The sequence below is a fragment of the Acinonyx jubatus genome, chromosome D2, assembly GCF_027475565.1.
Source record: "Acinonyx jubatus isolate Ajub_Pintada_27869175 chromosome D2, VMU_Ajub_asm_v1.0, whole genome shotgun sequence".
NCBI classification, from domain to species: Eukaryota; Metazoa; Chordata; class Mammalia; order Carnivora; family Felidae; genus Acinonyx; species Acinonyx jubatus.
This window is the reverse complement of record NC_069393.1, coordinates 28,185,339-28,201,328: the sequence shown is the minus strand read 5'-3', so window position 1 is coordinate 28,201,328 and position 15,990 is coordinate 28,185,339. Positions and strand designations below refer to the sequence as shown.

Below are 15,990 nucleotides of genomic sequence, written 5' to 3'. Positions count from 1 at the left end.
TAGATGGGAGGAAGCTAATGGGCCAGCTACAAGATGAGGAAGTAATGTTAGCATATCATTATTTTTCAACCCACAGTGAATAGTCTTAGCACTGAGCGTCGGTAGTTCCTAACATTGCAAAAAGGAATCCAGCCATACATTATGTGCTTCCTGATGGATGAATGATTCCCAGTATCACCTTCTAGTAGTTTTGTTTGTTGAAACAAACTTATTTAATTAAAGCCTCTCTAGATCTAACTACCAATTTACAGGAAGTACAAAAGACCAAGAAAAATGTGAAGAGAAACTTGGGGGATACCATCAGCAAAATTCAGTCTGCAACAAGCTGTATAACACAAATGACTAGGTTTTATAAATTTTTTGGAGTAGTAATTAAAAGGAAATTAAGAAAAATAATTTTTGGCATCTTCCTCATACCCCCCAGAAACCCATTCATGTACTATACTTCTTGATTATTTATAGAGAGCAAAATCACATTTTGGGGATCAATGAATAACATCTTGCTAATAAACCTTTTGAGAAAGCGAAGGATTTCATGTAGATTTATTAAAATGATATAGAGAAAAGATTTTATGTTGAATCACTGATTTATTTACTATTTTAGATTTACCCTTTTAATCTATTTTTAAAAGTTGTTTTGACCTTAGAGCATTCTTGGTACTTTTGGAAAATTTAGTCATATTGATGTTCTGAACTCTGAACTTCTTAATATTAGTATGTTCTAAGCTAGATAAATATTACTTTATATTATTCATGTTAACAAATATCTAGCGAGTTCTTTTGCAAATAAAACATTATGCTTGGTAGTAGGGAATAAGGAAATTAAGATGTGGTTCCTTCCTTAAGCATTTTTAATTCTGTAGCAGCCACAGTCAAAATAATACAAAATGAAGAATTAGTCATCTAAGGGGTGGTGGGGGTCAGCAGGATGACAGAAATATATTATATTTGGAAATAATTAGCCTTAAGTTAACAGTACTGAGCTTTGGTGTTTTGGTATGTAATACCCTAAGTACTATCCCACCAATACTTTTTTTCCCCCGGTAGTACTTTTGATAATACTCTTTCCATTTTGAGAAGCAAAAGAGAAGAAAGGAAGGAACTTTGAATGTCTTTTTTTTTTTTTTTTTTTTTAAGTTTATTTTTGAGAGAGATTGAGAGAGAGAATGTGTGCCAGCAAGCAGGGCAGGGACAGAGAGATTGGCAGACAGAGGATCTGAAGCAGGCTCCACACTGACAGCAGAGAGCCCAGTGTGGGCCTCGAACTCAGGAACTGTGAGATCATGACCTGAGCTGAAGGCAGACGCGTAACCGACTAAGCCACCCAGGCGCCCCTGAATATCTTTTTTTTTTTTTTTTTTTTTAAATAGGCTTCACACCCAATGTGGGGTTTGAATTCACAACCTTGAGATTAAGAGTTATGTGCTCTACTGACTGAGCCAGTGAGGCACCTTCCCCCACCCCCCACCCCTTTTAATCTCTTTTTGAAAAAGAACTTTATTGTCTTCACTTCTAAATTTGCTTATTAATTTTTAATTTTTTTTGACTGGATTTGGGTTTATTGACAAACAGTTGCCAATGAAGAGCTGTGTCAGCTTACTTTTATACAGCTATATTGAGAGAAAATAATTTTGCATCATCAAGTGTTTGTTCAAGAAGCTTTTTTAAAAAAATATAATCGATTGTCAAATTAGCTAACATACATGTGTGTATACAGTGTACTCTTGGCTTTTGGGAATAGATTCCGGTGATTCATCACTTACGTACAACACCCACTGCCCATCCCAACAAGTGCCCTCCTTAATGCCCATCACCCATTTTCCCTGTCCCCCTGATACCCTACCCCCACCAGCCCTCAGTTTGTTCTGGTCTGCCTCCCTGTCTGTAACAAGTTGGGTTTTTTTGCTTTTTGTTGGTTTTTCCCCCTTCCCTTCCCCTATGGTCTTCTGTTAAGTTTCTCAAATTCCACGTATGAAGAAGTTTTAATATTTACTTGTTTGTTGACATTCTTTTAAAAAATGAATATTCTTAATTTTAATTTCTTCTGAGCTGTCTTTTATACCTTTCATTCAGTTTTTACATAATCTTCAGTTTAAACTAAAGTATATTGGGATAAAAAAGATACAGACTAGATAACACCACTTTTTTGTGCAGAAGAAAAACTTACCAACTTCTGAGGTGTTGCTTATGCTTGGAATTGTTCGATGGTCCATCTCATTTCCATAGTAATTACTAAGAATATTTCAAGTCATTTTATATCATTGAATGCTGAATGGTAGGTCTAATTAAATTAGATGATTAAGAGAAAATCCAGTAGCATAGTTGATGCTCTGAAAAATGTCATGTAAATCTTGAATTTCTTTGCATTTTATTTTTATTACAGATTCTGAAGAATATTTCTGTGTGAAAAGAATTTTCTCAGGTGGAGATCAAAGCTTTTCACATTACTCTAATCCTCAGGTAACAGTAGTCATATAAATAATTATGAAGCTAAATTACTAGTTAATTAGTAATTATTAATGTTCTTTGTATGTTACAAAGTAATTGCCTCAAATTTTTTTGCCCTCAAGTCTATAAAACTTTTCTGATCCAGTTGGTAAGTATTGTTTCAGGTGCTCAGTAGAGATATACTCTGTTAAAAACAACAACAACAACAACAACAACAACAAACAAATGCATAGTGGAAACGTGTCTTGGTTTAAGTTATATATTTGTTTCCTCTGACTAATCTACTTATTTTTTAAATTTAGAACTGTGGGCCACCAGATGACTTTAGATGTCCGGATCCTTCAAAGCAGATCTGGACTGTGAACGAAGCTCTAATTCAAAAATGGCTGAGCTACCCCTCCGGAAGATTTCCTGTGGAGATAGCCAAGTAAGAAAAACATTTTACCGACACAAAACAAACACAAACATGACCTCTTACCTCCATGGTAGTGCATCCTGTATTTAGAAGTTTTTATTTAAGTATTTCCCAAATGGTTTAGGTACATAAGTTTAAATGTCTAGAATTTCTATAATAATGGATATTTTAAGAGATGTCATTTATATATAAGTTGTAATTCTTTCATGTATGTAATGTTAAATGATAACTTAAAGTACTAAACTTACCCACTTTAGGATTGGGTTTAAAATAATGTTACTTCTAGCATCCTGGGATCACTGTCTTTTAACTTTTGTATTCCATAAAAGATTTGAGTATTACTTCTTTCTTGAATATTTTGCTTATAGATGAACTTGTTTTAGTACTTACAGTTTTTTTGTTTTTTTGCAGGTGGTATTGGGTTTTGGGATATGGGGCTATATCTGATAATCTTTTTTAAATTCTAGATTGTTTTCCCAAATTAAAATTTTTCTTAAAAGCCCAAAGAGTGAACTTCAGAAATATAGCATCCCAGATTAGATTTAATACCATGTGTAATTAAGAAAATTAAATGTGTATGTTTATGTAAAAAAAAATTTTTTTAAAGAACTTCAGTTTTTTTGTCTGTGGTCATAACCACCCTGACTGTGCCTGATCTTAATTTGATTTCAGAAGCTAAGTAAGGTTGGGCCTGGTTAGTACTTGGATAGGAGACCTCCTGGGAATACCCGGGTACAGTAGGCCTAAAACAAACAAACAAGCAAAAAAGCAAAATAAGACCATCAGATTTGTTTGAAGAATCAGAGGATGAGATTAGGGTAAACAGTAAACCTTTATCAAGTATTACTTAATTAATCTTTAGTAATTTATAAAACTCTAACTTCTTCTAATTGAGTGTTGGTTAGAGGTGTACTCTGTGGCATTAAATATTAAATTAAATATTGTTATTAATAAAAAAGCAGGGGTGGGGTACACCTGGGTGGTTCAGTCGTTTAAGCATCCGACTTCAGCTCAGGTCATGATCTCATGGCTCGGGAGTTCAAGCCCCATCGGGCTCTGTGCTGATAGCTCAGAGCCTGGAACCTACTTCCAATTCTGTGTCTCCTTCTCTCTCTGCCCCTCTTGCTCGCACTCTGTCTCTCTCAGAAAAAAAAAAAAAGGTGGGGTGCCTGGGTGGCTCAGTCAGTTAAGCATCCTACTCTTGATCTTGGCTCAGGTCATGATCTCAACAGTTGGTGAGTTTGAACCGTGCATTGGCCTCTGTGTTGACAGCCTCGTGGAGCCTTCTTGGAATTCTCTCTCTTTCTCTGTCCCTCCCCCAGTCATGCTCACTCTCTTTCTCTCTCAAAATAAATAAAAATAAACATTTTTTTAAAAAAAGAAAAACATGTAGATTTCTCATTTTGTGATTTGTGGATTTTGAACTTTCTTTCTAGCGAAATAGATGGAACATTTTCTTCCTCTGGTTGTTTAAATGGAAGTTTTCTGGCTGTTAGGTAAGTGGTAGTTCTTTGGTATGTGGAATTTTTCAAATTTATTGTATTAAGTAATATATTAAAGAAGTGAAATAACTTTACAGTTTTATTATTTTCCTTCTTTCTCTCTCTTTTATTTTTGTTTTTTCTTTTATAGCAATGATGATCACTATAGAACAGGCACCAAATTTTCAGGAGTTGATATGAATGCTGCTAGGCTTTTATTCCACAAACTTATACAACCTGATCATCCTCAAATATCTCAGCAGGTTTGTTCTTAAAGTATTTTATATTTGTGTTATGTAGCCTGTTGAACTTTATAATCCATGTTACTTTGTATATAGCCTAATTAACTTTACAGTTTCAAATGCTTCATTATGAAGTGTTGTCTGTGATTTTATTATATAAACTAATACAAGAATTAATAGGGTTTTATTTTAAAACATTTACAATTTAGCTATCAAGTATTTGTAAAGCTTCCCAGATGTTTGAGTGGACCTTTAATTACTTAACATTACGCTGTTGGTTAAGTCTTTAGACTTGCACACAAGATTTTTAAAATTTTCTTAGCAGTGCTCTTAGGCATTAATTTTCATTGTGCTTCAAAGTACATTCAGTGATTAATTGTAAGATACATTTTTGTAAGATACCATTTCATGTTTGCTGTATTGTAAGATTTTTCTTCTTCTTTTTGGAAAGTACACTTATTTTAAATAAAAGAGGTTTTACTTTCTGTCAAAATATAGGTGGCAGCTAGTTTGGAAAAGAATCTTATCCCTAAGCTGACTAGCTCCTTACCTGATGTTGAAGCATTGAGGTTTTATCTTACTCTACCAGAATGCCCCCTGATGAGTGATTCCAACAATTTCACAACAATAGCAATTCCCTTTGGTACAGCTCTTGTGAACCTAGAAAAGGCACCACTGAAAGTACTTGGTAAGAATTTTAGTATTTTTTCCTTTTGTAATTTTTTCGCTTTAAATGAAAATCCTCATAAGTTTTTAATTTTTTGGCTGTCTGAAATTTTGCTGTCCTGCTTATTTGACACTTAGTGAAAAATAAACCTATTTTTCCTTTTATTGCTTTTTTTAGTTCTCTGAAAAACTAGTCCACTAGTTTTTAGAGGCAAAGAATGTTAAATATTAAAATTTTAATCAAACACAGCAAAGACAGTATTAGGAAAGATAAAAACTGTTTTCCATATTCCCCTCTCTCATCCCCTCAGTCTTAACTATTAAAGAAGTAAAGGAGGAAGAACAATTAAAACTGAACAAACATGGGTTAGTAAATCCTCTTTGAACTGTTAACTCTTCACGTTACATATCTCTTACTTGGTAATTTCCCCATGTTTCATTTTATTTCTCTGCATGTAGATGAGATTCTACTGCTCATCTGATCTTATTTTTCTGTCTCTAGACTCTAGTTTTTTGGCCTAAACTTTTCTCACCTTAACTTTTCATATTGTATAGATTTCATCTCTGTTCCTGACCATTAAAGTTTGCTTGCTACATTTAGCCCGATACTCTCCTTCCTGATAGTATTTGTCGGTTTGTGAAGCTGAGATATATAGAACTAATAAAATCAATACAAGAGGTTTTAGGCTGAGAGTGAGCAGAGAAAGTAGCAAGCAAGGAGTAGAATCCTGAATTCCGAGAGAATTCATGAATAAGAGTGAAGCCAGGGACTCAAGAGTATTGCTTCCATGTTGTCAAAAGTGTTTGTATTTCTGCTTTATAGGATTATGGTATTTGTAGTTAATAACTGCAAATAGTGAATGTGGGGAAGGACAGACATGTTATACTTTACATTATTCTCAGTATCTGATTTTCAGGAGTACCTTGCATTTTAAAGGTGGTGCTTCACAGTATTTCAACTTTGTTAAGTTAAAAAATAAAACTTGGAAAGATCCCAAAGTATTGGGATTTTAGAATGTTTAAAAATCAAAATTCTAACAAAGCACTTTTTTTAAAAAACAGTTTAGTGGGTTTTTTTTTAAGTTTATTTATTTTTTTAGTAATCTCTATACCCAGTGTAGGGCTGGAACTCATGATCCTGAAAGAGTCGCATGCTTTTCTGACTGAGCCAGCCAGCACCCCCCCCAACCCCACCCAAAGTACTATTTAACAACTGATTTTAATATTAGGTATCGTAATGAGTTTTTAATATAATTTAGGAAGCCAAGAAATAAATTCAGTAACCATTCTTACTTTATTTTTGCTTTTGAGAGCTTTTTAGAACAGTAATTCTTTAACTTAAGAGTAGGATGGTATCTCCAAATCCTAGAATAAAATACTGTTATATGAATCTTCCTGAGATTTTCAAAGGGCTAAGAGCCACTGCTTTTAGAAGAAAAGTCCCATATGATTTCTTTGAAAACTGTGATTTTTTTTTAAAAATTCATTTTATTTTTGTGTTCACCCTTTAACAGAAAACTGGTGGTCAGTACTTGAGCCTCCACTGTTCCTCAAGATTGTAGAACTTTTTAAGGAAGTTGTGGTACATCTTTTGAAACTCTACAAGATCGGCATTCCCCCTTCTGAAAGAAGAATTTTCAACAGTTTTCTTCATACTGCATTAAAGGTTTTAGAAATATTGCATAGGGTATGTTCAGCAGTTCCTTTTTTTCCCTCTTTTCTCATTGCTACTGACAGATAGATATTTATTTTAACATTGATATTACAAATTTAGGTTAGCCTAAGAGATGTATATTACAGAAATTTAGAAAAGTTATCTAAATGTTTCTTTAATACATACTTTGGAGCTTTGGTCTTACTTGACTTTGTTAGGCATTTGTAGATAGCTTTTTCTGTAGTTGGGCAGAACAATAGCATACTAATGAATTAGAATTCTTCTTACCTTTTCTTGTGAAGAACATAATTTGTTAGTTTAAATATGATTTTTGTTATTTATAGGTGGTTATCATATGAGACTGCATCCTAGTTATGATTATGAACATTTAAACTCAAGTATTTTGCTATTAGATACTAATGGCTTCAATCAAAGTGTTTCCTTTTGAAATAAATGACTAACTTGAAATTGGAACCACCTATAATTCATTAATTTGCTTATTGTTCTTTCCTGCCCTTCTTCCCAATGTAAGAAATAGTACCCTTTACACTTGTAGCAGTTCAAAGTTATATGAAGAAGTAGAGTCTCAGCTGTTTCATTAAAGATGGATTTGAGACATCCCTGACAGCTGGTAGGTATATCTTTGTTACACCATTTGGTATTCTTGAGGAGCTATTTTGGGAGACATGACCTAAGGGGAGAAGCATATTTCTTATCTCTAAAATGACTGAAAAACCCTTAAGAACTTTAATCTTTAGTTTCTTCTCCTTCTTCTGTAGCATTTTCAAACTCTTCTTGCCTAGCACTAAGGTAAATGTTAAGGGATAAAAGAGATAGTCCTTCTGTTTTCTGTAAGAAAGAACTTGTGTAGACCATTTGCTTTTCTTCCTTATTCTTTTAGTGAAGTTCTGGGTATTTCGTCAGTTAAACTTCTTGAGCTTACTCTCTTCTTTTGTATTTAGTATGTTCATTCAAGATTCCTAGTAAAGTAGTCATGTCTTTTATTATAGTTGAAGAGATAATTGTCATTTCTTTCCATGGGAAAGTCATTCTTACATTTGCCTTTCCCAGAAGAAGGCTTTCTTCTAACATTTTAGGGTTAATTGGATCCTGCAGTAAACTGCTATTAAAGAAGATCCTTTGTCTTCGTGGGATAAATATACTTTTTCTGTATGTCTTTTGTCTACGATTTAAGAGATTAATTAATTAGATTTTTCTTTTTCCTATTACTTCAGTGAACCATCCTTTGTCCATCAGCTGGACCCTATTCCCAAATAATTATTCACTGTCTCCAGTCTTTATCTGCTTATCTTTATTGCCTCTTTAAAGAATAATTTTTTTCCTTAGCTGTGTCTGTTACCACAAGTTAAAGGGAGGGTGGAAGAAGGAGAGGAAATATCACTTTTTTTTTTTTTTGTAAATAAAGACAGAACTTAAGCAAGTAACAAGTTCTTTTTAAAAAAATTTTTTTTTTTTTTTACGTTTATTTTTGAGAGACAGAAAGCACAAGCAGGGGAGGGGCAGAGAGAGAGGGAAACACAGAATCTAAAGCAGGCTCCAGACTCTGAGCTGTCAGCACAGAGCCCGAAGCGGGGCTCGAACCCACTAACCCCAGGATCATGACCTGACCCAAAGTTGGATGCTTAACCAACTGAACCACCCAGGAGGCCCCACAAGTAACTTAAGTTCTTTGCCTAGATCAGAGGCCTCAACTTGTACTGAGGAGGAACACTATAGGGCTCCATCTCCAAAGGCCTTTTTGAATTAAATTTTTTTTAATGTTTATTTATTTTTGAGAGAGAGAAACAGGGGAGGGCCATGAGAGAGAGGGAGACACAGAATCCAAAACAGGCTTTTGAGACTCTGAGCTGTCGGCACAGAGTTGGCACGGAGCTCAAACCCACAAACCATGAGATGATGACCTGAGCCGAAGTTGGATGCTTAACCAACTGAGCCACCTAGGTGGCTCCAGAGACCTTTTTGATGGAACCATGCTAGATACTAGGATCTTACATTCTTGCCAGCTAAAAGGGAAGGGAAAATAATTTTAACAGTGGCTAGAATTAGAATCTCCCTTGTATGTTAATTCATGTGAATACTTTACTATATTCTTCATTTAATTTTTTAAACTCTGTATAGTTTATGTTTTGCCCCTTAACCTAAATGTCAAAGATCATAAACCAGTAAGTAGCAGAGTTGAAATACAAATCCAAGTCTACTTCCAAAGTCTCTGCTTTCTTTTCTTTTTTCTCTCCTCTCCTCTCCTCTCCTCTCCCTTCTCCCTTCTCCCTTCTCCCTTCTCCCTTCTCCCTTCTCCCTTCTCCCTTCTCCCTTCTCCCTTCTCCCTTCTCCCTTCTCCCTTCTCTCTTCTCTCTTCTTTTTCTCTTTATTTCTTTCTTTCCCTCCCTATTTCTTTCTGTTTTTCTTTCTCTGCTGTTGCTAATGTACTACTCTATCAGCAGATATAGTAATATATTTGGAAGGGGTTTGTTTTTATTTAAAAATTTCTTTTTATGTTTTATTTTTTATATTTGAGAGGCAGAGACAGAGCGAGCACAAGCAGAGGAGGGGCAGAGAGATGGAGACAGAATCTGAAGCAGGCTCCAGGCTCCGAGCCATCAGCACAGAGTCTGACACAGGGCTCGAACTCATGAGCAGTGAGATCATGACCTGAGCCAAAGTCAGATGCCCAACTGACTGAGCCACCCAGGCGCCCCTTGCTTTTATTTTATGCCCCTAGATCTAGAGGTTCATACTTCTATAATTGCAGATAGCATTGTGTTATGAAGAGACCATTTTTGCTGCTTCCTATCAGTGTGATTTTGAATAGGTCTTTTGTCTTCATCATAATGCAAATGGAGAATTATCTATAAAATAAGGATTAAAATACTGGCCTGATAGTTTCCCAGGATGAATATACTGTTCAAATTATACAATATATAATGAATTCTGCATTCATAAGGCAATGATTTTGTTATCACTACCAAATTTTGGATGGGAAACAGCTACTTTCAATTTGATTTATTGGGTTATGTGGAAACTGGGTTGTTTGAAGTTATTTGCAGACTCAAAACCAGGGTGGTAATGGTATTAATGTCTTAAGCATCTCTTAGTGGGCATCCTTAGGGCAGTCACTTATCCTTCTTTTACTCCTTACTTTGGAGAAAACTTTCCTTGGTCTTAATCTGCCATAAATAGATCCTTGTGGATATTAACTGTCAGGGATGATTCATTTTCATCTTTAGTGAAACCCAGATTACTTATCAGAAACTTGTTTTTTCAAAGACACCTTCGGTGTGACAACTGTATATTTCTCTGCTCTCTGTTCCATGGTTGCGAATTAGAAGTTTCCTCAAATGGTTGCCTTCTTGACCTACAGTGCACCAGGATTAGGAAGAGAACTGAACTATGTGTTTACTAATCATTTCAGGATATATGGATGACTTGTTCCTCCCTTATGTCATGTCCTTTGAAAAGCTTTTAAGTTAAAAATCATTCCCAGTATTCCAAATGGTATTATAAGAAAGATGGCTTTGGTACCTGCTGTCAGAAGTACATATATTACCAGATAAATGAGTTTATTGGCAAGTAATTTGGTTATTTAGTAGTTTTTGGGTTTTGACACAGTACATTGTAGAGCTACTGATAAGCCTAAAGAGGAGACCGACTTGTTCTCTCTAGCCTAATTGCTACATATCATGCTAATCTTCTAATCAGTGATTTTCAAACTTTTTTTAATAAGGAACCCTTAAATCAGACAAGGTACACGTATATATTTAACATATACCACCTCTGGACTGAGACTTATAAACCAGAATACTAAACTGTAATGAAAATGTGAAATAAAAATGTTATGATCAAACACATCTAGATTTTATTTTGTATATTTAAGGCAATAATACTGAATATAGGTTTTGAACTTCTACCATGTGATTTTTTCTTTTGTATTCATTTCGCAAATATTTACCGAGTGCCTACTGTGTGCTTATCATTGTTTTAGACATTAGGGATGCAATGATAAGGAAAAGATATGATTTCTGCCCTTGTTTAGATTTTAAATGTAGAACAGTTATATACATACAAGTAAATAAACATTTGTGATACAGCATGGTAAGTGTTAGATTAAGGAAAATTAACGGTGCTATGAGAACACATAAGAGGGCTTGTAATACTGAAGAATTAAGGAAGGTTTCCTGGAGAAAATAATGTCCATCTTATCTACCATACAAATGTGTGTGTGTGTGTGTGTGTGTGTGTGTGTGTGTGTGTGTGTGTGTGTATTTTTTTTTCTTTTAACGTTTACTTACTTTGAGAGAGAAAGAAAGAGCGCAAGCAAGGAAGGGACAGAGAAAATCCCAAGCAGACTCCACGCTGTTAGTGTGGAGCCCAGCATGGGGCTTGATCTCCTGAATTATGAGCTCATGACTTGAGCTGAAATCAAGAGTTGGACTCTTAACCGACTGAGCCACCCAGGTGCCCCTGTATCTTTATATGTATTTTTTAAACTGTTGATTTTATATGTAAGTCATTAATATATATGCAGGTCTTTTGGATCAGTCTTCCTTGTTCAGTGTCTACTTTCCCCGTTTTTAAAAACAGTATTAACTGATTTTCTCTTTAGTTGTTAAATCATTGTGACTAATTAACTATCCACCATAATTTCCTCCTAAGTATAAATTTGACTGAAATTTGTTTCTAAACCAGACCTGGTTTTTGAATTGTTAATTTTTATTCTAACATAGCACTTCTTTTCACAAACATGTATTGCAGGATATACAAACTGCAAACATTGGTTGCTGTTGGTGAAGGAAACTGCAGTTTACCTTTTAAAATACTTGGTTTGAGCCCCACGTCGGGCTCTGTGCTGACAGCTTAGAGCCTGGAGCTTGCTTCGGATTCTGTGTCTCCTCTCTTTGCCCCTCCCCTGCTTGTACTCTGTCTCTTTCCCTCTCTCAAAAATAAACATTAAAAAACATTTTCTTTTAAATGAAATCTAAAATATTTAAAATAAAATAAAAATAAAATATTTAAAATAAAAATTTCAGAGGTCAGTGAGATGTGAATCATTTCGTATGGAATTGCTAAATTTTAGAGTCCAGCATGATTAAAAGTTGGTGTGTAGCGGCTTCTGGGTGACTTGGTTAAGCATCCGACTTTCGCTCAGGTCAAGATCTCAGGGTTCACGAGTTCAAGCCCTGCATCTGGCTCTCTGCTGTCAGCATGGAGCCAGCTTCAGATCCTCTCTTCCCCCTCTTTCTGCATGCCCCCCATCTTGCTCACCTATGCTTTATCTCTCAAAAATAAATATTAAAAAAAGGTTGGTGTGTATATTTATAAACATAAATATTGGAGATGGAAAAGCCAAAGAGATTTTTGTGTAATTATTGTATATGTTTTCTTTTTTAATAGAAAGAGTTTGGACAAGACTCTAGGGCAAGAGTTTGCACACTTTACCTGTAAAAGACCAGGTAGTATTTTACACTTTGCAAGCCATGTGGTTTCTATGGAAACAGCACTCAAAAAAAAACAAAAAACAAAAAACCCACAACTCTCAACTTTACTGCAGACAGTGTGTAAACAGATGGGCATGGATGTTTTCCAATAAAACTTTATTTACAAAAATAGTCTGTATGCAGGATTTTGCTGACAGGTTGTAGTTTATTGACCCTGCTCTAGGATGAAGGTGTTGATCTCGATATATAAACTAGGTATCTTAGTTTTGTTTGAAAGCCAGGAATAGCAGTTTTACTCTGGTCAGTTCTTCCTAAATGTGTATCCTGACCACTGATATAAATTAATCAAACAGTGGGGAAAAAAAAGAGCTCATAGTGCTTTGTGTCAGTGTATAAAGGGATTAAAAGTGTCAACTTTGAAAATGAAAGCGGTGTGATTAACATGCGCTTCTTAAACTGGGTTATGTATTCCCTTAAGAGTAGGTCCCAGGATTAAGCATTGGCTGTATGTGATTGGTTTTATTTATTTAAAAAAAATTTTTTTTAGGCTTATTTATTTATTTTTAAGTTATCTCTGCACTCAACATGGGGCTCAAATTTAAAACCCTGAGATCAAGAGTTGCATGCTCTTCTGACTGAGCCAGCCAGGTGTCCTTTGATGGCAATTTTACATGTTCATAAAAAGAAAAAAATGTGTATATATGTTCTAAATATAGTAGCATTCTAACTATGTGTTGTATACTTTTATGTAAATACTCATATATATATGAACATGTATCAAGGAACAAAAATTAGATGGCCGTATAGTGAGTTAAGATTTCTGGCTCTGTTAGCTGTGTGACCTTAGTTAAGTTTCTTGAATTCTACATCTTAGTATATTTGTCCATATGATGGTAACAATAGTATCTATTTCATAGGGTTGATTTAAAGATTAAATGAAATAATGTACATGACATGTACTTAGTAATTGGTCCATAATGATAGTTACTATTATTTCATTAGTGGAACAACATCTGAGTGAATTTTAAGGTAAAATCTGTATTTCAGTGAAAATGTAAAGTGCCATTAGAAGCATGAACTGTGTGTGTGTGTGTGTGTGTGTGTGTGTGTGTGTGTGTGTGTGTATTACTCATTTTATTTTGCCCATTCATCTCATGGCGTAGAGTACCTGTTTGGACATAAGCACCTGTCTGATAGATTTATGCATCTACTAGGTGATTTCATTTGTTCCTTTTCAAATGCTGCTTAGTTGGTTTAGTGATTTTTGAAAATTATAAACAATTATTTTTGTTATTTTTACAGGAAATTTAGCTAGTTTTATTTAGTTTGTATGTTAGATCGAATTTGTTTCTTTCGATGGCTTATTTTCTTCTCCTAAATGTGGCATATTTCTTAGTGGTCTGCACTTTGTCCTTTCTGTTTTACTTTCTACTGTCTCACCTCCTGTCACAGCTTTAGTTGTCTCCTTTAAGGAAAATGTTCTCAATTAATGTGTTTTAGGCAGGCCTTTCTCTTGAGCTACTTGACAGTCTTGCCATCATTTTAAAATTTAAAAAAAGATTTAATACCAAATTTCTCATCCTTCCCAGCTCTCATCCTCTCCCATCAAAACTCATCTTTTCTTGACTCATATGTCTTTGTGTTGCCAGCATTTGTTTTTCAGTTACTCTTGCTTGAAATTTTGAAGTTAGGTCTGACTCTTTTCTGTATCAGTTAGCTACCACACGCTCTGCATTCTTTTTTATTATCTAGAAATCTTCAGTCTTTAATATCTTGATTTATTTCCCTACTACTAGCCTCTGTACTAACTTTTAGTATACTTCACACTGTCAACAGAATAACTTTCATAAAATATCACTCTGATTCTATCATTTGTTGACTCTCAAAACCCAATTTCCCTATGAAATTTTTTTCCTTTAGCTCATGCTATTCTCCTTATCTTTAGACTTTTCTTCCTCAAACTTTTCTTTTTTGAAATCCTTTTCTTTCACTTTATTCTTCAGTTTTTATTTTGAATATCTTCACATATACAGAAACATTGAAAGATAAATCCCTATTTTTTTTAAAGATATTATATTATTTTTAAGTAGTCTCTGTGCCCAACATGGGGCTCGAACTTACAACTTTGAGATCAAGAGTCATATGCTCTACCAACTGAGCCAGCTACGTGCCCCAAAGTAGATACGTACATGCCTCCCATTCTAGATTTAGTAATTGTTAACATGCTGTCACCTTGGCTTTACATATATGTATGTATTTTTTTCTTGTCATTTGAAAGTAAATTCTGATACTACCTCAGCATTCCTCTTCTTGGGCATTTTCCTACCTAACAGTAATACTATTATTTTTCTTTTTTTTCGTCTGAGAGAGAGCGTGCGTGTGAGAGTGCACGCATGTGCACGCACAAGTAGGGGAGGGGCAGAAAGAGAGGATCTCAAGCAGGCTCCACACCCAGCATGGAGACCAGACTCGAGGCTCAATCTCACATTTGTGAGATGATGACCTGAACCGAAATCAAGAGTTGGCAGCTTAATCGACTGAGCCACCCAGGTGCCCCTGTAGTTCTGAAGTCTTATACATCTTTTGTTAAATATATTGCTAAATATTTGGTTTTGTTGCTATTGTAAATGAAATTTAGGTTTTTTTTTTTTTTTTTCCAGTTGTTTGTTGCTAGTATGGAGAAATTTAGTTGTGTTTTGTGTATTAATCTTGCACCCTGTGACCTTGATAAATTAATTTATCAGTTTCAGTAATTCTCTTATAGATTCATTTGGATTTTTTTTTTTTAATATACACAGCATGTTATATTCTACTCTTATGGACTTGCAGTAAAATGGGCTTTATCTCTTTGAAGAAATCCCCTTGTATTCCTATTTTGCTTAGAGTGTTTTTTATGAAGAGGTGTTGAATTTTGTTAGATGCTTTTCTGTGCATCTGTGGAGATGAACAAACCATTTTTTTCCTGCCTTTTTTTCTGAAATGTACTGAAATGCATTGACACTTGAATGTTACACCAGCCTTGCATTCCTGGGATAAATTCCTCTTGGGCATTATGTATTATACTTTATATATATTATTGGGTTTAATTTGCTAATATTTTATTGAAGGTTCTATGCTTATATAAGGGATATTGATCTGATAATTTTTGTTTCTCATATTGTCACCAACTTTTTTTAAGAAATAATTCCTCTTTCTCGGGGCGCCTGGGTGGCGCAGTCGGTTAAGCGTCCGACTTCAGCCAGGTCACGATCTCGCGGTCCGTGAGTTCGAGCCCCGCGTCAGGCTCTGGGCTGATGGCTCGGAGCCTGGAGCCTGTTTCCGATTCTGTGTCTCCCTCTCTCTCTGCCCCTCCCCCGTTCATGCTCTGTCTCTCTCTGTCCCAAAAATAAATAAAAACGTTGAAGAAAAAAAAAAAAATTAAAAAAAAAAAAAAAAGAAATAATTCCTCTTTCTCTATTTTCTGAGTTAAGATTGATATTATTTCATTTCTTCCCTAAATGTTTGATAGAATTCACCAGTGAAACCGTCTTGGCCTGTAGTTTTCTTCTAGGAAATTTAAAATTTCCTATTAAATTTTATAAATACAGTAAAACCTTGGTTTGCGAGCACAGTTTATTCCGGGAACACGCTT

The 15,990-nt window shown here is 34.8% G+C and overlaps 1 protein-coding gene across 9 annotated transcripts in view; it reads left to right on the top strand.

The window, feature by feature from the left end:
- HERC4 (HECT and RLD domain containing E3 ubiquitin protein ligase 4) overlaps positions 1 to 15,990 on the top strand; it is a 137,326-nt gene that overhangs the window by 76,252 nt on the left and 45,084 nt on the right. For all 9 annotated transcript variants that reach the window (XM_053207610.1, XM_027062115.2, XM_027062114.2 and 6 more), the window contains 6 exons: positions 2,384 to 2,460; positions 2,751 to 2,875; positions 4,300 to 4,359; positions 4,496 to 4,607; positions 5,085 to 5,274; positions 6,767 to 6,939. In XM_053207610.1, coding sequence (XP_053063585.1) covers positions 2,384 to 2,460; positions 2,751 to 2,875; positions 4,300 to 4,359; positions 4,496 to 4,607; positions 5,085 to 5,274; positions 6,767 to 6,939 — 737 coding nt within the window. The remainder of the gene's footprint in view (positions 1 to 2,383; positions 2,461 to 2,750; positions 2,876 to 4,299; positions 4,360 to 4,495; positions 4,608 to 5,084; positions 5,275 to 6,766; positions 6,940 to 15,990) is intronic.